The 22,596-nt window shown below is 41.3% G+C and overlaps 2 protein-coding genes across 8 annotated transcripts in view; both read right to left on the bottom strand.

Moving 5' to 3' along the window:
• The window catches only part of unm_hu7910 (un-named hu7910), a 62,312-nt gene extending 49,453 nt beyond the window's left edge, over positions 1–12,859 (bottom strand). For 2 of the 7 annotated variants that reach the window (XM_081359274.1, XM_081359277.1), the window contains exons 1-4: positions 12,646–12,849; positions 3,489–3,638; positions 2,503–2,574; positions 1,858–1,962 (exon numbers count right to left, since the gene is read on the bottom strand). In XM_081359274.1, coding sequence (XP_081215400.1) covers positions 1,858–1,962; positions 2,503–2,574; positions 3,489–3,638; positions 12,646–12,685 — 367 coding nt within the window. In that variant the 5' untranslated portion in view covers positions 12,686–12,849. Of the gene's footprint in view, positions 1–1,857; positions 1,963–2,502; positions 2,575–3,488; positions 3,639–5,258; positions 5,326–12,645 lie in introns of all 7 variants that reach the window. The other 5 variants (XM_081359276.1, XM_081359278.1, XM_081359275.1 and 2 more) reach the window with 4 other exon arrangements.
• Positions 12,860–14,671: 1,812 nt separating this feature from the next.
• The window catches only part of sdcbp (syndecan binding protein (syntenin)), a 10,755-nt gene continuing 2,830 nt past the window's right edge, over positions 14,672–22,596 (bottom strand). Inside the window, exons 6-9 of the mRNA XM_081347059.1 lie at positions 18,968–19,143; positions 15,669–15,840; positions 15,495–15,586; positions 14,672–15,407 (exon numbers count right to left, since the gene is read on the bottom strand). Coding sequence (XP_081203185.1) covers positions 15,353–15,407; positions 15,495–15,586; positions 15,669–15,840; positions 18,968–19,143 — 495 coding nt within the window. The 3' untranslated portion in view covers positions 14,672–15,352. The remainder of the gene's footprint in view (positions 15,408–15,494; positions 15,587–15,668; positions 15,841–18,967; positions 19,144–22,596) is intronic.

Genomic DNA, 22,596 nt, shown 5'->3' with positions numbered 1-22,596 from the left:
ATTAGTATAGTATGTGATATGCACTGCATTAGTGTTGCACAGTATATAGAAATGATCGAAATATCACAAGTGTATCGCAAAATGCATATAACTGGAGTCATGAGCAAAAGACAAAGAGAAAATCACTCACGGCTCTTCCCAGCAAGCAGTTTTGTGTTTAAAAGACGTAGTGCTGGGCGGTTTACCGGTTCATACCGAATACCGGTGTTTATTTTTGTTACGATATGAATTTTTAATATACCGCAATACCGGTGTATGTCGCTTTAATCGGAACGCGGCGCTGCGCGACAGTCTCACCCCTCATTTACAACACACGTCTGCGGCACATTACAGCTGCGACAAGGTTTTATTCCGTCCTCCACACGCGTGCGTCAAAATAGACTAGGCGCCTATATTTAGCGAAGCGGCGCGGAGAGCCGCTTCTGGGAAGCTTCGATCTGAAACACAAGCATTGACCAGAATGGGCACGAGACGTGTGGGGGTGAGAGTCGTTTTTTCTTGCGGCGCGCGTGTTTTTATACTGTATTAACGTATCTGAAGTGAACTGACGGTCTTAAGAAAAGTTTCTTTGTTATTACGATTGAATCTTTCTTTATCTTTCCTGATAAAGCAGTGTTTATGAGCGTTGCTGCTTTGTGTACAGCCGTTACCGGGGAAACCACTGTTTCTGCCGCTCCTAAAGCGCGTCCTGCTGGCACCTCTTTGTAAACAGCCTTGCAAACCTGCTGTATTATTAATATTAGTGTGGATTGTTTCTATAATATTCACTCATGACAATAAAATAGGGCATTATAAGTAAATCTACTGCAGTATTTCCTCTCTCACTCAGTAGAAAATGTGGTTAACACCCATCATGCTTAAAAAAAATAAAAAAAACGGTAAAAACCGTGAAACCGGTATAATTTAGAAAAAAACCGTGATGTTGATTTTTGGTCAAACCGCCCAGCACTAAAAAGACGTCTAATAGCCGTCCAACACAGACGTCTAGGCTAAAACAAGGCAACATTTAATAGACGTCTAAACCAGACCCAAGAATAAACTAGTCATTAATTAGATAAAGAAATGAAAGCAAACACCTTGTAATCACTGTTGACTTTGCTTACATGATGACATGATCAAAGATCTCGCAAGTTATTCTGGCGAAAACGACATGCAACCAAATTCAAGGTTATTTTGTCTAGAAGTGTGTTCCTCACAGCCGGACTGTATCGGGTCTGTAGTTAACCAGGACAGAGAAATGAGCAGTGTTTTATTTTTACATTTGATTATTCAGTTTGTGTGAACCCCTGTGGTTTACACTGATGTTAACATAACACTTCTGATGTACAGTAAAACACTGATGTTCACTGGCAGAAGTTTAGGGATATTTTCTCGCCACAAAAAGAATGTGAAACACGTATGTAGGTTATATCATTTTAAATATTTTTAAAGCTAGTTTAAGTTAATTATACACACTTTAAGCATTATCGTATCGCACATCGAATATCGCATTATTAATGAGTTATCGCATTTTTCTTCAATATCGTGCAGCCCAACACTGCATTTCAACATCACACACACACACAACCTTCTCTATATCAAGACTGCAACATGCAGGGATCCACACACTCATGCATTACATGGAGTGACGCTTCCTGAAATCTCCTGAAAGTGTCAATCATGTCATGATGAACCCACTTCAGCCGAGCACGGGTGCAAGAGCCAATCAGAATCAAGTGCTTCTTTAAAGACCTCAAGCAACACAAAATCACGGAAACGCTACGACTCAATCTTTCCGCAGCTTTCTCCGTGCAATCAAACACACCAGACAAGCAGAACAGGACAGAAGTGTCCGTGAACGCCACACACTATCTTTACGTGTGATCTTGGAGTGAGCTTGGATGCTCTTTTCCTGCGGCGCCACATGTTTTCTCAAGGCTTTTTCCTTAGTCGCCACAGTCCTGTTCTCTGAAGAGGAGAAAGCTATCAGAATAATACAGATAAACAGATACGCTGACTATCAGCAGTCGATGTCAACTCGCCTTCATTTATACAGATTATACAACAGATTCAACAATATAGACTGTTTCACAGCAGCTTTACAGTGATGACAGGAGATTACAGCAACAGCAGATCTAGAATAAAGCTATTGTCCAGATAAAGTCTGGCCGTTATTAAACACTGTATAAAGCCAAGATCTTCACAATTACCTGGCATAAATGTGCATTGCACAAGCAGATTTGACCATTTTGATGTTGACCTCGCTAGTACAAAGAGTAGTTACAAGTCATGCCAACATCAAATAACAGGAAACCTCAAAAGCAGACACTCGTCTGCATAAAGTTCATGAAAACAACACCGGAAAAGCTCATGGTGAGACCACTTCCTTATCTCACGTGTGTGTCTGAGAGAGTGTGTGTGTGTGTGTGTGTGTGTGTGTGTGTGTGTGTGAGAGAGAGAGAGAGATAGAAAGCAATTTAGACATGAAGGGGAAGAAACACAGACACAATAAATCTCACTCACCCAACAAAACTCTGGCATCTTGTACATCGAAGTCTCCGTCGCCGTCAGCATCATAAACTCCTCCGAGCGCACCTTTCGTTGACCAGGGAGAGAAGAAAAGACTTGTTAAAGTCTGCACCGAACACAAGATAACGTCAGGCTTGTACAGCGTTAGAAATAAACTCCTAATTTCATCCATTTTCTGGCGGCCAAACCCCAGAGATTTTGCTTTCGCATCCAAACACACACTGAGTTCACTGAAGTGTCGTCCTCTCTCGGCGAGTTTGCCTTTGGCTGGCATTATGCTGATATTTCACATTGTGACATGGACATTTGCAACGTGATATTGGCGCTTTAGGCCGGTCTGGATCAGTGTGTTCTCTGTTAGACAGAATAAATCCCTTTAGTGGGAGACTGTGAGATCTTATACACACACACACACAGATTCAATCACACACTAAAGGAAAGTGTTAAAAAGCTTAATATGACCGTTTTAATAAAGCCCATGGATTCTGGGGTGTCGTGTCTCATGGATCTGCATGTCCCCCTGTGGTGAAAATCCAGCTTTTAATGTTGTTTATGTGTGTTTTTAATCTGCTTTAAGACAAACCATGTGTAAGTTCATAAGTCGACAGCATTGCTGAGTATTTCCTCCTTAAAACTGCAGTGAACCAAAGACAGTCTCAAAAACACGCTTTGAAATCGCTGGTGTTTCTGACGTCACAAACTACCTTGTAACCAATCAGATCACCGTGTGATCGTCAACCAGTGGATCTCTGAGCTGAGGGAGTGAGTGGAGGCGGGGCTCATTTGCATATTCATAGAGCCGCGTATACTAAATGAGGCGAGGGTGTCGAGTTACATTCAAGATATTTTAAGGCGTGAAGCAAGTCTTAAATATGTAATTTTGGTGATCAAAGATGAGTTTTAGGGGGTAAAATGATCGACTACAGGGGGACTTTAAGTGTTCAAAAAAAAAAAGAATAAATGTTTTTAAAGGTACTCACCAACCACACTGTTGTAGTCGACGAGGTCGAACCACACGATCCCCACAGAGAGCCAAGCGCCGAGAAGAGCCAGAACCAGCAGCCAGCTGAAGAAAGAGTTTCCCTCACTCTTCTTCTCACTCTTCGAGACTGTGTTCCCAACTGGAGACTCTGAGGACACACACACACACACACACAATCAGATGCTACTGTATCTGTCAGCTGTCATTCCAAGATGAATATGAACTAAAGGCTCAGAAATACTTCAAACGAACGAACTGGTGTGACGTCACTCCACACAACATCAGGCCGAGACGACGTTCGTTTGGGGAGTTCAAAACAGCAACAATAAAGGACAAATACAATATAAAATACCTTAAATTACTTTACTTTAAAGTTTAATTGCTTTGGTATGGTCATTGTACAAAATTCTCACAATAGATCAAAAACATTTCAGCATTTCTTAATTTATTACAGTACACAAAATCACAAAGTATTCTTTTCACTGCAGATAATAACTAGAGATGCACCGATATGAACATTTCGGTCGATACCGATAATTCTTTATATTTGAAAGCCGATAACCGATATATTGGCCGATAAATCTAAATCTGAATTTTTATATAATTTGTAAAAGCCTGATTATAAAAGCCAAAGTCTCATCATTAAAATCCACGTCCCAAACACACAATTATGATGATCTCATTATAATTTTATGTAGCCGATGTCTGTATGACAGACTTGCAGACGTTGAACTGTATTTTCCTTTTTTGAAGTGATTTCAATCATATTTCAAGCAACTCAAACCCATCATGTTGAACAGTGCGCATCTGAAGCGTCTCAGCTGGAGGAAATAATACATTATTTATCAGCTTTAATATATCGGACACATTCTCTTATCGGGCCGATAACGATAACATTCAAATTGAACATATATCGGCCGATACCGATATATCATGCATTCCTAATAATAAGTGTTTTTTCTATATAAGCTTTTCATTCACAGTAACCACATTTTATATGTAGTGCTGCAGTGCACAGAGAGACTCCGCCCACACGCTCTTCTGATTGGCTGTCATTTATGATTGATTTTGACGCATCTCATAGTTTTGTCGGTGCCAGCCATCAGAAAACCTAAAGTTTTATAAGTTTGGAACGACATGAGGCGAGTAAATGGTGACAATTTTCTTCTTAGGGCGAACTAACCCTATAATATAAAAATAAATAGCTTATTCTTTGAAAGTGCATGTAACACCCTGAGAAGAGGTTAAAAAAAATAATGGAAAAGCCCCAGGGAATGGTTCACTGGCAGAGGCGAATGACAAAGGATTAAAAAAACCATAGGGATTCAATTACACTTGACTGGGAAGGTCATCTGTATGTTAAATGCACTGACCGACACGTGTTCATTCTCTAACCGGCTCTCTTTTACAGTCTAAACACGAAGGGGGCGTGGCTACATACATGTGGGCGTTACCTCAGAAGATTGACAGGGTCGGTAAAATTAGCATCGCAATGATTAGTCAGTCCAAACACAAGCAATTATCAAATGAAATCAGTTCATGAGTAAAAACAACACAGGAGTTGTTACAAGCAAAACTACAATGGCATGAAGTGTACATGCAATAACAAGCTCACTTTTCAGTACACAAACACACAAGAGACGAACTTTAGACGCTCACACCAGTTCAACAACCCCGTGTGAAATGTTACACTCTATCTGACCGTGTAACGTACCAGATTTCGCTCACACCACTCCAGCAAAAACACTGAGCACAACATGGACTCTACCTGTGGGTTTGTCTCCGTCTACACTGGTTTCTCCCATCCTGGTGGGTTTATAGTTTTTCAAACAAAACTGCAAAAGAATGAAGCACTCACATGAAGCACTTCTCACTGGTTTAGCTGCAACACGATATATGCACTGCCTCCTGGGTATTTTTAGTGCCGCTGTACACACACCCTCTTTTGGACCTCATATGGGGACAACAGTTATAGCTAAACACACACACACACACACACACACACACACACACACACACACACACTCTAACACAATAGACCCTTCGCTAGGCCCGCCTCTCAACGTTTCATCCCATCCTTTCCCAGCATTCTGTAGGGAACTTATTCCAGCAAACTTAGAATGTCAACTTTTCAAAATATTGAAAGAAATTTGAACGTTTTCACACCTAAAATAAGAAGAAGAAAATACGTAACCAAAATAAAATAAATGTTGATAAATTTATAATGAAATAAATGTTTTTCTTATTGTTTTTCAAACCAATTTGGTATGTATGATTTAAGTAGTCAAAAAACATTAAAGGACAAGTTCGGTATTTTACACTTAAAGCCCTGTTTTCAGATCATTTTGAAATAGAACGGTTAAGATTAAAATTTGGACACATGCTGCCGTCCCGAGAATTTTAGGTTTCTTTCGCTTCCCCCCCACCCCTCCACAATGGCTGCATATGTGCACTGGAACAGTCCTTCCTAAAACGCATTAAAGGGACACTTCACCCATTTGCATTAAGCTTTGCATCGTTAGAAACCCAGTCATACTATTGAATGGTCATGCAACATTTTTTCATTTTCCCCCGAGACGAGAGAAATCTGTATTTACCTCTTTACACTTCCTCCTACAATGACGCAAAAATCGTCATTTTGCGTCATTGTAGGAGGAAGTGTAAGAGGGGGGGATTTCTGTTAAGACTACAAGCACTAGATCCACCCTTTCAAACCCGCCCATAGGGGGTTGGACCTAATGCGCTAACAGACCTATCACAGATCAGTGCGAGTGCGTTTGATTTCAACGGCAGAAACCTGCAGAAAACAGGGACGAAGAAAGCTGAGTAGTAGGGGTTACCATACTCTATTTCCCGGACGTGTCCGGCCGTCGAGATCGACAAAAATGTCCGGGATTCCGCTTTTGTTTCTGCGGTCGCCATCCATTGTTTACATGCTCACCTTTTGTTTCAATCTAACTGAATTCACCCCGATTGGTGAATCTGAATGTAATGTTTACATGAATGCTAATCAAGTGATCGGTTGATTTGCGTTTTAACATTGCTAAGAAAATACCCGCACCTCCGTGAGAGATAGCCCATGAGACCGGTGCATCTCACAGGCGTGCTCATCAGTAATCACAGTAATACAGGGAGCAGGACGAGGCTAGCGCCGCGGGAGAAAGACGCGAGGCCGGTGGCGTGATCGGTTGAAAGACGCGAGGCCGGATGCGTGATCGGTTGATATGTGTTTTACCATTGCTAAGAAAATACCTGCTCCTCCGTGCGAGATACGAGAACAGTGCCTCACAGGTGTCGGTCGTCAGTAATCACAGTAATACAGGGAGCAGGACGAGGCTAGCGCCGCGGGAGAAAGACGCGAGGCCGGTGGCGTGATCGGTTGAAAGACGCGAGGCCGGTGGCGTGATCGGTTGAAAGACGCGAGGCCGGTGGCGTGATCGGTTGAAAGACGCGAGGCCGGTGGCGTGATCGGTTGAAAGACGCGAGGCCGGTGGCGTGATCGGTTGAAAGCCGCGAGGCCGGTGGCGTGATCGGTTGAAAGACGCGAGGCCGGTGGCGTGATCGGTTGAAAGACGCGAGGCCGGTGGCGTGATCGGTTGATGTGTGTTTTACCATTGCTAAGAAAATACCTGCTCCTCCGTGCGAGATACGAGAACAGTGCCTCACAGGTGTCGGTCGTCAGTAATCACGCCTCCGGCCTCGCGCCGTTCTCCCGCGGCCCTCAGCCTCGTCCTGCTCGCCACAGTAAACATGATGAATGGCGACTGTAGAACGCAAAAGCCGAATCCCGGACATTTTGGGCAAACTCGTCACGGAGACTCACTCGTAGCCTAGCCTTGCCTTGATGTTTTTGTTTTCAACTGCGCTGTCTTACTGGTAGGCGTGGCTTGGGAGTGGTCTTGTAGGGCAGCGAAGCAAGTGCATTCTGGGAGTTGTTGTCTTTCATCCACATAAGCCAAAAATACATTTTCTGGCTTTTCTCAGTCTAGAAAGCTCCAAATTCAAAAATAATTTCACATCTCTTCTACATAAATGACCCACTTTCAATACACATTCATGTCTCCACGGGTGAAATTACCCTTTAAAGGTCCCGTTCTTCGTGATCCCATGTTTCAAACTTTAGTTAGTGTGTAATGTTGCTGTTAGAGCATAAATAATATCTGTACAATTATAAAGCTCAAAGTTCAATGCCAAGCGAGATATTTTATTTAACAGAAGTCGCCTACATCGAACGGCCCGTTTGGACTACACCCCTCTACTTCCTGCATTAGTGACGTCACTAGAACCGTTCTTTGACTAACCTCTGCCCACAGGAATGCTCCCTCAACTCTACCGAAATTCGTTTATGTACTTGCGCACTTCTAATAACTTACTGTGTTTACTCAGCTCTTACGGTGATTTTCTGGAGTAAAACTGACACTTCATCTTTTGTGTGATGTACAATAAACTTTATTAAACTCATCAGTATATGTTTGATCATCATTCAGACAGTAGACTTGTAGGCTGTTAATAAATAATGGATACATACAAGCAGATGACAAATACGTTATAATAACCGTAATTAAACTGCTAAACTATACCTGTTTCATCTCTATACAGCACTCTGACTCTGTAGGCATTATTGTCCGACTCGAACTGAACACCGTTACTGAGAGTTTCTGATATTATCATCATTCCGTGAGATGAAATTGTCCTGAGAGACTGAGCGCGAGCTCATGAAGCTCCGCCCCCTGTGTCGTCCAGCAGCACCTCATTTGCATTTAAAGGGCACACACTAAAACACGTTTTTCTGAGCTCCAAAAAATGACAATTTAAACATGCTGTAAAAAATGATCTGTTGGGTATTTTGAGCTGAAACTTCACATATACACTCTGGGGACATCAGAGACTTATTTTACATCTTGTGAAAAGGGGCATAATACGGGACCTTTAAACTTTCGTTTACAAAGACGTGAAACTCACCGAGTGGTCAGGGGTGTTCACTGATATGCTCACACAGAAATCGCTGCAAAAGATGCTTTCCAACAGGTGTTTTACCATTCGTTGTAAAACTGTGGACTAGGGCTGTGTTGAAAAAATCGATTCACCGATTCTGAATCGATTTTCATATTAATTTCTAAAGATCGATCCGTAACTCAGAGGATCGATTTTCCCCGTGAACTTTAACTTGCCGCGTCATTGAATTCCCGCATGCGCGTGAGGTGGAAGGACATTAAAACAACGTCAGTAACGTTAAGCAAGCGGTTGCTTTGAAAACTCCAGAAACGCTCAAAGCTGCGATCTGGCAGAATTTCGGGTTCAGAAGCAATGCAGAGAACGAGCTTGACAAAAGCAAAGGTTTTCTAAAGGTTTTGTAAGTTCAAATTTTATTTACATTCTGTGTAGAGATGCGCGGTTGGCGGTTACAGCCGCGGACTCCGCGGATAAACCGTGGATCGGGCGGATGACGTGACGAAAAATTATATTTTAATTAAATTCGGATGGGTGGCGGGCGGTTAACCAATCAAATAAAAAAATATATGCATACATTAAGCGGATGGCGGGCGGGTGCGGTTTTGAAAATTGGTCAAAAACGTTGGTGTGGACGGATGAGTTTTGTGATGCGGTTGAAGTAATAGCCCATCCGCACATCTCGTTGTCTGTTTACTGTGAAGCCAGTAACCAACAATCTGTTTACATTTGCACTGGCTTAGAACAAATGTGTTCTGAATGTTGATCATTAAAATAAAAAATAAAGGTGCATTTGCATCTGAACTGTAGCAGCTTTTTGGAAAATTCTTAATGTCATTTTTAATAATACATCAGGTTCGCGTCTAAATAATCGGTCTACTGCTGCTGATATACCTCTGCGTCCTCGGTCGTCTACACCAGTGCAAGTTTGTGAAAGCAGTTGTATCAACACTCTGGAAGGGGGATTGTTCTTTACAACCACCAATACTCCATTAATTTGCAGTTGAATGTCTATAATAATAGGATCAATATGTTGCATAACTACAGTCCTGTAATTCAGGTAACAGCTGGAAAAAAATGCTTTTTTCAAAAACCATTATCTAAATCTCGAAGATCGGATCGAATCGAATGATAATCGATTCAAGATCTTGAGAATCGGAATCGAATCGATTCTTGAAATTTGAATCGAAACCCAGCCCTACTGTGGACCTATTTTTCCAAACGCCTCACACCCGTAGATTCTTCCACTGAGAGCTTGAATAATAGACATTCCAGTCCAGTTTCCGGCGGCGGAGTAATACCGTACCTCACAGCACATCCAAAGCAAGTCAATGGAGTTGAACAAAAACCACGATAAAACCTGTTGGAAAGCATCTTTTGCAGCAATTTTTGTGTGAGCATATCAGTGAACACCCCTGACCACTCGGTGAGCTTCACGTCTTTGTAAACGAAAGTTTAATGCGTTTTAGGAAGGATTGTTCCAGTGCACCTATGCAGCCATTGTGGAGGTGGGGGGGGGGGGGTGCTACCACAGAAACCTAAAATTCTCAGGCCAGCAGCATGTGTCCAAATTTTAATTTTAACCGTTCTATTTTATCAGAAACGATCTGAAAACAGGGCTTTAAGTGTAAAATACCGAACTTGTCCTTTAATATTGCGCGTTTACAACGAAAACAAAACCAGACTAAATTGCAAATTTTGTGAGATGTTATATTTAGGTGATAAAATAATGTAATCTGCACGAAGGAATAAGACGCTTTCATTCTTAACCCCGGGTCATTCTTAACCCCGGGTTAACCGAATCCTGGGTTTTCTTCACGCTGCTCGGGGTTAACAATTAATCCTGGGTATTCATAAACTGACGTTTTCACACTGTGCATTCCTAAACCATGGATAATGTTCTTATTTGCATATTTGAGGCGTCAGTGTCATCGATTGAATGAACGCAGACCCGTTTACCTATAAACCTCAAGCGCTGCACGTCCTCGTATTACCGTCTGTAATATCGAGTTTATGATGAATGGGCTTTTTGGACTATAAAAGCAAGAATTTATTCACTCAAATTGTTGCGTTTTCTGTCAGCATTTGACATGTTTACTCCCAAATGCTGAATTAACTGTTTATTATACAAAGCGTTTACGTGACTCTCCAAAGAACGTAAATGTGAGTACGCGATTGGTTGTCTGTTGCTAAACCGCTAGCTGTAACATTCGAACACTGTACTAGTTTGGCTTTGTCACCACAATGCGGGTTTAACTCAGCAAAAGCACTAGAGATGTTCCAATATGAACATTTCGGTCGATACCGATAACCGATAATGCTTTATATTTGAAAGCCGATAACCGATATATTGGCTGATAAATCTAAATCCAAATTTTTCTATAATTTTTGAGAGCCTGATTACAAAAACAAAAGTCTCACCATTAAAATCCACGTCCCAAACACACAATTATAATGTTCTCATGATAATTGTATGTAGCCGATACGACAGACTTGCAGACGTTGAACTGTATTTTCCTTTTTTGAAGTGATTTCAATCATATTTCAAGCAACTCAAAACCATCATGTTGAACAGTGCGCATCTGAAGCGTCTCAGCTGAAGGACATAATACATTATTTATCAGCTTTATTTTCTTCAACAAAATTTTCTTATTGGGCCGATACCGATAACATTAAAAATTCACATTTATCGGCCGATACCGATATGATGGCCGATTTATCGTGCATCCCTAGTTTTAACCCTGATCCGAGGCAGGGTTTCATAACCCCGGGTTAAAAGTGGTGCTAACCCTACTTTTAAATTAAGCAAGCGCAGTGTGAAAAGGCTTTATTAGTGTTAACTTCGCATTGCGGCGCCAAACTTGTACAGTGTGAAAGGAAGTGATGTTAGAATGTTATGACAAGATGCTTGGCAACCGACAGCCAATCGCGTGCCTCATCTTTGGACAGTCACAGAAACACTGTAACAGTGTAAGAGCAGTTTCAGCGTTTGATGAGGAAACATGTCAAATGCTGACAGAAAACACGAATATTTTAATTAAGTAATTTTTACTTTTATAGTCCAAAAAGCCCATTCAGTATAAACTTGATATTACAGTTACAACGCTTGAGCTTTTATGTAAACAGGTCAAATGCCACGTTCATCCAATCAATGACACTGACACCACATATGCAAATAAGAACGTTAACCCTGCGTTTATCAATGTACAGTCAAGTCAAGTACCCTTTATTAATAGCGCTTTTTACAATAAAGATTGTTTCAAAGCATCTTTACATTGAAAACATGAAAATAATGCAACAAAGTTTGTTTCTGTACAGCAGATCTTTTAGGAAATAGCGTCAGTGATGGTTCATGTACAGTGTGAAACAGCAGATTATGAATAAAGGTGAAACATTAAGCAAGAAAACCCAAGATTCTGTTAACCCAGGGTTTAGGATGACCCAGGTTTAACTATTTCAAGTTTGAAAAGTCAAGTCAAGTATATTTGTATAGCGCTTTTCACAATACAGATTGTATCAAAGCAGCTTCACAGTATTAAATTAAAATAATACATCAAGGTTTGTTTCTAGTGGAATTTAAAAGCGTTTAAATCAGGGAAATCAGGGCAAAAACTTTAAAAGAAATGCTCATTAGTAATGCATGTCTTAACTCGATCTACTCCATCTGTGTTTTGATCATCGAAGTGATTCCGATATACAGTATCTCTGACAAAAATGCAATTTTCTCAGCTTTTTGCTCAAAACGTTGCTTTTTTATTAAACGTACCCACATTCAAATGAAGTTAATAATAACGCTTTTGTTTGTTTGTTTAAAAGCAGTGGGTCTATTCTTACTTTTGATATATTGTATGTTCAGATATTCATCAAATATTCAGGAGCCATGAAACTTTTGTGAAAATTATGAAAAATGCTGGCGGTGGCAAACAACTTCATTTCTATCTTTTCTCTCAAAGATGCTGGTGGAGAAAGAGTTAAACTGCTATGGCACATTTCTAAAGCATATCTCTGTAGACTACTGTAAAACTGCAGCAACACTATAATATCTTTCAACAGCAATCCAGAGGCAGAAAGAGTGTGTATTCAATCTTTGCAGCCCGTTCTCGATCAAAACACTGTCACTGTGTGAATAACACGCTGTTCAGATATGAATATTAATACTGCATGATGAAGATCGTGTGTGTTCGCGAGATCGGAAGAAACGTTACCTTTCCTGGCCTGACTGCGAACGGGTTTCTTCTTCTTCATGATAGGAGAGTTTGAAGAGTTTTAGTTCTGCATGACCAAAGGCTTTTTCTTCCTCCTTCTTCTTCTCCTCCTCTTTCTTCTTCTTCCTCTTTGGAGAATTGGTGTTTTCCCAGCACACACACACACACACACTCCAACTCCGCCACCTACTGTTCCTCTTCCTCATCCATGAGTGTCGCATAGCCTATTCTTCAACATTTTCACACACATTACACTGTAATTCTGTCGGAAATGATTCAAAGCTTGGTTTCTTTTTCACCTTGTGATGACAGAATCTCCCAAAAATAATTAAGAAAAGTCATTGTATTGAAAGAACAGTAATGTTGTTTTCTTCAAGGGAAAGATTAGAATCAGTTTTCTGATTATGATCATTTTTTTAAACAAGATTACAGAAAATGTGTGAATATTATGTTTCTGGTTCATTTTTACATTATTCACATTCATTGTTTTGTTTGTTTTGCTTTTTTCAATTTAAAATATTTTGATAATATAATCGTTCCACAGGATATATTCTTTGAAAGTTCCCTCTAATTTTATCAGTAATAATATTGAATACATTGATTTCATACTTGTTTTCAATATACTGTATATTATATGATATTACTATAGAGTATAACAGTGTTGTGTTCTTGTCTTGTTCATTGGTCATGCACACGTGATTTTATGCCTTCCCAAGTTAAAAAGTATGAATTTATAGCTGGTTATATTTGGTTGAATTTGCAGTCCGCCATCTTTAATTTCTTTGAAAATAAACCTACTTTTTTATTTCCTCCTAGACTATGCCAGAAAACAGTTGTTAAAAGTTTTTGATTGAGCAAACAGTTTTCCAATAGTGCATCAACAAAACTGATGACATGATGTCAAGCAGAACCTGAGACTGTAACTCGACACACTTACACACACATTCACACCAAACTGTTTTTGCCTCCTCACACTGACCACACAACATTAATGTGGTAACAGCGCCACCTAACGGCCAAACGTGATAAGGAATCAAATATTCTTAAAGGGGGGGTGAAATGCTATTTCATGCATGCTGAGTTTTTTACACTGTTAAAGAGTTGGATTCCCATGCTAAACATAGACAAAGTTTCAAAAACTAAGTTGTACGTTTGAAGGAGTATTTTTGTTCCAAAAATACTCCTTCCGGTTTGTCACAAGTTTTGGAAAGTTTTTTTCGAGTATCGGTATGTGTGACGTCAGATGTAACGGAATTTCCTAATATGGGTCCTAAAGGCACTTCTCCGGTAAGATCGCGGGCGCGCGCGCACTCGTAGACCAGAGCAAGAGAGTGAAAGCAGTTCGCCATCAAAGCGCCCTGCCCGGCTTTAGGAAGTCAATGTCTCCAAAGAAGTGTGTTTTTAGTTGCCAGGGCAAGACAACCCTGCACAGATTCCCAAAGAACCCAGCGTTAAGGAACCCGTGGATGGAGTCTGTTTTCCTGAGCAAACGGAGTTGTGTAAGACTGTTGTTCCCTGCATTTCGACGATGATTGTTTTATAAACAAAGCCCAGATCGTCTAATGCTTAAGGATCGAGCAGTCACAATGATAAAGGTTCGCGGTCGTGCGTTGGAACGGTGAGTAAAACTGTTGAACAAATGTCTCTGTGTTGTTAGCTCAGTTAGCACAGCTTTAGCTTCGCCCACACGGCACGCCCCCAGCCACTCGTTTTTTTCCGGAAAGAGTCGGTACAGCTTATCTTTCTTTTAAAAATATAATAAAACTAAAGACTTTTTGGAGATATGAAGGATGCAATATTACTCTATAGGTACTCAAGATTAACAGGAGATTGAGTGAAAATGAGCATTTCACCCCCCCCTTTAAATATTCCTCTAAGAGAAACCATAAACCTTTAGATGTTTCAAGAACAAAACCCACACAGAAATATGAACAATAACACATCTCATGCAGGGCACAAAGATTTACTGCAGTTCTATCTCTTCAAAATAAAGTTGTCATCTACTGGTTTCATACAAAACTGTCTTCAGCACTGCATAGTTTTTAATGGCTTTCGAACAGTAATTTTAACAGCATTATTATGACTGATTTACAGCGTCGGCGATGATGATTCAGAATGCTTTAAGAGTTGAGAGAAACTGAAATGAGCTTCAGTCTTAACGCAAAATATTTAAAGAAGAAGGAGAAGAATGTAAGGGTTAATTAATTCACCCAAAAATGAACATTTGTCAACATTTAATAACGTTCTAAACTCTCCATATGGAACTCAAAATATTCACACTGTAGAATATTCACAATATATGACTGTGCTTTAAGGTTTAGAACAACATAAACGTGAGTAAATAATTCAAGAAATTTGGGTTACACTTTATTTTAAGGTGTCATTGTTACAGTGTAATTATATATTTAAGTGATTAATATTAATAAATAACATGTACTTTAGGGTTAGGGTAGGATTAGGGTTTGGTTGAGGGTTAGTTGCATGTAATTATGCATAATTTACTGTTATTACTATGGTAAATATGTAACATATGTAACAAGGACACTGTAAAATAAAGTGTAACCGAAATGTGTCATTTTTGGGGCACTATCACTTTTTAAAGGCATAACTTAAGCAAATATCTCATTTCTTTGCCTATCAATAACTATAAAACCACACGATTGAGCGAATGCGAGTCGTTCGGCGGTCCGGTTTGATCCGAAGCATCTCACACCTCAGGAATAGAATGATCCATGAGTGACTTTACAATATTGCTGGACATCCTGCAGTGAGAAGAGAAACACACATTAAGAACACGCTTTCAAGGCTTTAGATGACTAAACACCAGATCGGGTTTGTATTTCCCATACCGTTTCATCATGTGTTCGAAGATTACCACCGGCATCACGGTTACCGTGACAACGCCTCCGCTGGAATTAAGGATGTCCATGATTTGGGAGTCCTAATAAAAGTTCAAATCAAATCTTACTCGTCGGCGGAGAAGAAAGGAAAGCCGATGAGTGTGAAACACGCAGGAGATTTACCTTGAGTCCAATGACGTTCTGGCCGTTGATCTCGCAGATCTGGTGATCCGTCAACAGGCCGTTGCGAGCCGCAGAACTGTCCTGAACTATTGAGCTGATACGACCCTTCTTAAAGATGAAGCCCAGCTGCCCGTTCATGTCCTTGTGAAGAGTAACACTTCGCTCCAGTGGCCTGCAAACAGTGATTCACAAACCGCTTTATTATTGCATTATGAACGTTATAGTTTAGTCCTTATGGAGCCCTATCTCTCAATTGACAATTGACACATGTATCATTCCTATTTCTCACCCGCGCACAGCGGACTCTTCCCTCCACAGACGCACGTCAGTAAATTAGGGAATGAACTTGCGCTCCCGGGGGCGGTTCAGCGAAAAGAGGAGGCGTGTTCCGGCGCAAACGTTCCCTGGTGCTATTTTGCAGTTTCAGAAAACAATTCCTCCACTGACCAGGAGAAACCTCGTCTAAAGTCAGAGGAGCGTTATTCAGAGGCTATTTTAAGGGCGCATGCTTGGCCATAATGTAGCGTGTGCACAACGCACACACACTTTGCTTCTCTCATCTACACAAACGCAGCAGTTCTCATTTTTAGAAAACCATACATTATTACAAGGAAAAATATTACCACACGAGGGAAATCATTGTTGTGTCCATGAAGATGTGAAAAAATAGGCATAAATCTAGCTTACACATTTACCCAAATTATCATACGCCTGTTTAACCAAAGCTAATCTGGGTGTGTTTCTCCATCCCCAATGTCACTTCTCTGTGTTTTACGGCCCTGACGAGAGCGTCAGTCTCCTCGGCTGTGAACCGCTCCTGGCAAATCCGTCTTTATAATAGCAATCCGCCATGGAACAAGCGCGCCTGCTCTTAAAGGGAATGTGAGATGTCGCTCTGATTGGTTTATTTCCCGTTACGGCCAAACCGTAATGAAGCGACTTCAGACCAACACATTTTAGATTTGCGTCAAGAGTCGTTTATCCCGCCGGTATAATAGCAACAGCGCCGAGACCCGCCCACAAAGTTACTTGCGTTTCAGATCATTAAAATAGGGCCCATGTTGTGTTAAGGTCATTTTGCTAGTTAATGTTATTGCATTGGACTGAAATTTACTGACTTTCCTCATCCAGAGTCTAACAACTTCCCATATTTTTTTATACTTTTTGTCATTTTATTGTGTTTTTTTTTTCCACATTATAAATGCGACCGGCCAACAAAAACATATAATATAAATCTCTCATTATGCTACATCATCACCAAATATTGAATTCAATCTTTCTGTCAACTTGTTTCGTTCAATTTGGACAGGTTTTGTCTTTATTTTTGCATTTATTTTTCACATCCCTCAGTTTTTGAGTGTAAAAAGCGTTTATTTGTGGATAATTCTGTCAATTTTACATAAAATATGAAGAAAAAAAAGCACTGTTTATCACACTAGTGTGCTTTAATGTTTAACCAGGAAATTTGTTTTGAAATGCTTTTATTTTGTACAAAATGGCACAAAAATCACACTTATGATGTTCCCAACAAAAAAATTGCTTATAGATTTATTGTTATGCTATTTTACTACCAAATATTGGATTCAATCTTTTTGTCAACTTGTTTTCTTTAAATTATGACAGGTTTTGTATTTGACCTGACTTTGATGATTCAATTCAACCACAGGAATAAGCAAACATGACTTTAGATAAACATCACATTTGTTTCATTATTTTCATAACTTTATTCTCAAAAAAAAAAAAAAACGTTATTCTCATTCTGCGATCCAGAACAGCAGCAGCTGGAAGGTTTGAGCGGCGCCCTCTAGCTTTTCCTTCAGTCTGAGGATTATTCCATTTCACTTCTGGTGTAAAAGGGCCTTAACATTTGACAAAAATCAAAAAATTCATTTGAACTGAGGCGTCTGGAGCTCGTGCCGAGCATAAATGGGCATGCCAGATGAAGACGCGATTAGAAATCACATGACCAATGACAAACGAAGCCTCACTTTCTGTCCAATCACGTGTGCGATTCATTGTGCGTTGGGAAAGTTCGAACCCTCAGATCTTACTTAACGAGCAAGTTTTCATTCAGACTTATTCATTTACATTTTTAATACCCTGTCATACAATTGATATGAAGAATAAAAATAATTTCAGGAAAATAAAATATTTTCCATGTGCCATTATTCTTCTATTACATCACACTAATATTCATACTGGCAGTAAATACCACAGCTTAATGGTTAAATGAATTAATCACAGAGAAAAATTCAACACACACACACACACACACACACACACACACACACTCACACACACACACACACACACACACACACACACACACACAGTGTTAGGCTTTTGTTTGTGCAGATAACATGAAACTATCTAGGGAATGTGTGCTGGCTGAAGCTTCTTTCACAGGGTTTTGGCTGCTTGATTTTTTGCTAAACACCAGATGGCGCTGTTTTCGACACTCTCAAAGCTTTGAATCTATTCCCGGAACAATCAGAGGAAAGTCTCAGTGCTACACGAGGCTTAATTTGCCCATCCCTAGCATCCAGCCCAACCTCCCCAGAAACCTGCAGCTTTCTGGGAGCATGAGGAGGCATAAAGCTGTTGAGTCCATTCTAACTTTTCCTTTTAGGTCGGTTGTTCTGTCACAAAGGCTAAGCCTGGTGTAGGTAGAAGACAGATGATGATGATGATGATGATGATGATGTACAAATAATGACTGTAACCATGGTAACTAAAGAATGGCAGGAAATTCAAACAAAGGAACACATGTGACTGATGATAAACAAACGAAAAGTCCAAACATAAAAGAACCTTGACAGTAACGCATTACTTCCTATAAAAAGTAACTAAGTAGCGCAAATAGTTACTTTTTTAGGGAGTAACACAATATTGTAACGCATTACTTTTAAAAGTAACTTTCCCCGACACACTTTCAGCAAAAGAAAATTAGAAAGCTCTGAAGCAAGAGTACATGATCTGTTCTCACAAACCAATTTCGATTGTTTTCCTCCCCTTTTCCAAACTGCTTGGACCCTGAAGATTGCTGCTCGCGGTTATATTTTTATGACATGCTGTGGGACAGTTTGAGGTTTATAACGATGTTTCGCACAGCTGGATATCTGTAAGTCTAACGCGACACAACACACCCTCCTGTTTCTGTTCTCCTCATGAATTATTCAGTCATAACAACCTGATCCTCATTAATAAAACAGCACTGAGTATTTGAAACCTGCAGATATGCTCTACGTATGGTGTGTGTGTGTGCGTGTGTGTGTGTGTGTGTGTGTGTGTGTGTGTACCTGTCTCGCACAGCCAGACTGATCCTCTCTGGGTTGGCGTTCTTCAGCACTTTATGAGCATTATCGCTGCTCCAGCCAGCGCAGGATTTGCCATTGATCTCCAGAATCTGATCACCGAAGCGAAGCCCTGCCAACGCTGCCGCAGTGTTCGCCTGCACCAACTGCACAAACACACCCTGAACACACACACATCGGGAAGCGTCAATCAGAGATTCCCCTACACTTTAAGAGCGTAATGTTATGATGGTAACACTTTACAGTAAGGTTCACCAGTTACCATTAGTTCACTACCTTAGTTAACATGAACTAAGAATGAACTGCACTTCTTCAGCTTTTATTAATCTTAGTTAATGTTAATTTCAACATTTACTAATACGTTATTAAAATCAACGTTTGTATTTGTTAACATTTGTTACTGTGAACTAAAATGAACAAACAATGAACAGCTGGATTTGTATTAACTAACATTAACAAAGATTAATAAATACTGTAACAAATGCATTGCTCATTGTTTATGTTAGTTAGTACATTAACTAATGTTAACTAATGAACCTTATTGTAAAGTGTTACCGTTATGATATGAATATGGAAGACGTTAAAGAAAACAATAGCTATGTTTCCATCCGAAAGTTGTGAATTTAACTTGCACGCAAAATTGGAATATCGCATTAATTTCCATCGCATGTGTTCAAGAAAAGAAAATAGTCACTTCCTCTGAAATTGGTGCAAAATATCTGTGATAAAAATGGAAGTTTCTGCAATATTTCTCTTTTTTAATGAGTGTGTCTCAGAGCGTCACAGTAAACGCTGTCGTGTTCTCTAGCGTTCGGATGCTGGTGTTCGCGAACACACTCGTGTGTGTGTGAGACGCTTCTGGAGGGAATTAAACCAAATCATTCTGATCACACTCTTCGACTCCGGCGTTTCAGAAACACCAAACCAACATTAGAGACGCTGCGACGCCATTGGTCCGCTGGGTAACAGGAATAACCAGCAAAACCAATCGCATCACAGCATCTCAAGTGTTTGAGGGATTTATTGTGTTTCCATCATAGCTCATGCGCATGACTTCTTATCAGATATAACATTAATCCCCCTCAATTGAGCACATCCATAGTTCCCTTTTCGAACGGTCAGTCGTATTGTGTTTGCTAGACGCGATGGGGAATCTCCTTTTCTCCGATTACTGAAGCCTTTTATAAAATCACGCAGTGCTACTGCACAGCCATAACGGTTGCTACTATCAGGTGAGTATAACAAGAGCTAATTCTCTAAAAGAGCATTTTTCGCCGGCGTTTGTTTCAAAATGGCGCACCTCTGAGCACGCCCCCGTTCCTTTAAGACGGACGCTCTCACTATGAGAGCGCGAGTCTCGCCTCGCTGCGACTCCACCCCTCGTTCTCCGCAGCTCTTTCAAGCATGAGACGAAGAAACAATGGAGCCGTCGGGCTGAATGAACACTCTCATGGCGAAAGCGCAAGTCTCGCTTCGCTGCGCTCGTGTTCTGCGGCTCAGCAGCGATCCAGCCCCGAAGCAAAGCCGTAAGCTGCGCCTCCGCATGGCCAAAAGCTACTTCTATGAACGCCAGCCCCCGCCCCAGCGCAACGAGCTGCCATCTGAACTAATTCAGCCCCTAGCCACCCGGGCCGAGGCTTGGAAAGTGGCTGAAACCCCAGATCCCTACCCTAGCATGTCGCTCAGGTCGCCTTAATGTCAAGGTGGACCACGGCTGCATCAGAGCCCTGGCCCCTTTGAAACAGCTTGTGGACGGTCTCAGGGAGGATGGTGGTCACGGCGGATGCCTCCAACACCGGTTGGGGAGCTCTGTGCCAGGGCAAGCCGACTTCCGGCTCTTTGTCGAGTCCGGAAAAACAGCTGCATATCAACTGCCTGGAAATTAGGGCTGTAGTCAAGACCACCTTTGTCGAGTCCAAGTCAAGACCGAGTCCAAAGAGGTTCGAGTCCGAGTCAAGACCGAGTCCATAAAGGTTTGAGTCCGAATCAAGACCGAGTCCAGGACAGGAAAAAAAAAAGTCTGCTAAAAAAATATAGGCTAGCCTATATATAAATTAAATCATTATGTAATAATGAAATAATGAATAATTTTAATTTTATTTAAAATAATTGACTAACAAAAAAAAAAAAAAAAATTATCTAGCCTAGGCCTAAAGGAGCACACACATTCGTTTCAACTGTCTGATCAGCCTTACATTCTGTTCCTGTCAATCATACACGCGATGTCAACCAATTAAACTGCATGAGGGAAGGCCGAGCCAACTCACAGACACACACACACACACAAGAGATGCGGTTAAACCGCGGATCGGGTGGATGAAGTGACGAAAAATAATATTTTAGCCTACCACTCGTGGAATAGGCAAAGGAAGAAAGGTAAGAAAAAAGTCGGAAAACTTTGCCCATTAATTAGATGTGCAAGGCAAGCAGGCTAGTTCTCGGGGTGTTATGGACAATTAAAAATGTGAATATTCACGTTGCACTAGCGGTGGACTTTCAGCGAGTTTATTTAAAAATTTATTTTTTATAGAGCCGTTTGTGAGTCAAAAGAGCCGGCTCTTTTCAGTGAGCTGAGTGAAACGAGCCGGCTCGTATAAAAGAGCCGAAATGCCCATATTATTAGGTGGCCATGTTTCACTTTCCCTCCAATAATATTTTGTTTTAATATCGCGGCGACGTATTTGTGAATACTGGGAACATAATAAAGACACCTGGACTCGGTCGAGACCAAAAGCCATATTTGGCAAGACCAGTGGCCGAGACCGAGACAAGTCCGAGTCCGAATACCAGCGAGTCTGAGACAAGTCCGAGACCATAGAAAAGCGGTCTCGAGTCCGGACTCGAGTCCAAGACCGGACTCGAGTACTACAGCCCTGCTGGAAATGGTGGCGGTTCTGCCTGCCCTCAAAACTTTCCTACCATACCTGATAGCTCACCACGTCTTAGTCCGATCGGACAGTGTCCTACATAAACCGCCAAGGCGGACTCAGGTCGAGACCCCCGTACAGGCTAGCCAGAAGCCTCCTCTGGGGACTGGACCCTACATCCACAGACAGTTCAAATGATCTGGAGTACTTTCAGAGGTCGACCTCTTGTCCCAAACTGCAGGGCCTCCATGTGTGGCCCCTCGATGGGAGCCTGTTCCTCCCAGCGAGAGTCCTAAACACCATTGGTGAGGCTAGAGGCCCGTCCACAAGATGCCTCTATGCCCTCCAGTGGTTTATCTTCTCCAGCTGGTTCTCAGCCCGGAGCCAAGACCCTCCATTGTGTGGAGTACCGCTGGTACTTTCATTTCTTCAAGAGCTACTGGATGCGGGTCGCACCCCATCCACGCTCAAAGTCTACATGGCGGCCATTACAGCTTTCCATGCCCCAGTGGCCGGCCATCTTTAGGGAAAAGCACATGATTGTTCACTTCCTGAGGGGAGCGAGGAGGGTCAACCCGCCACCCCCCACTACAGTACCCACCTGGGACCTATCAGCGGTCCCCAGAGCCCGCACAGGGCCTCCATTCGAGCCGCTACAATCGCCCAAAATGACACCACTCTCACTTAAGACTGCGCTACTGCTAGCCTTAGCATCGGTCAAGCGAGTAGGGGACCTCCAAGCACTTT

Source organism: Scardinius erythrophthalmus (genome assembly GCF_964197995.2).
Source record: "Scardinius erythrophthalmus genome assembly, chromosome: 2".
NCBI lineage: Eukaryota > Metazoa > Chordata > Actinopteri > Cypriniformes > Leuciscidae > Scardinius > Scardinius erythrophthalmus.
Note: the sequence above shows the minus strand (reverse complement) of the source record. Positions and strands in the feature narration are given on the sequence as shown.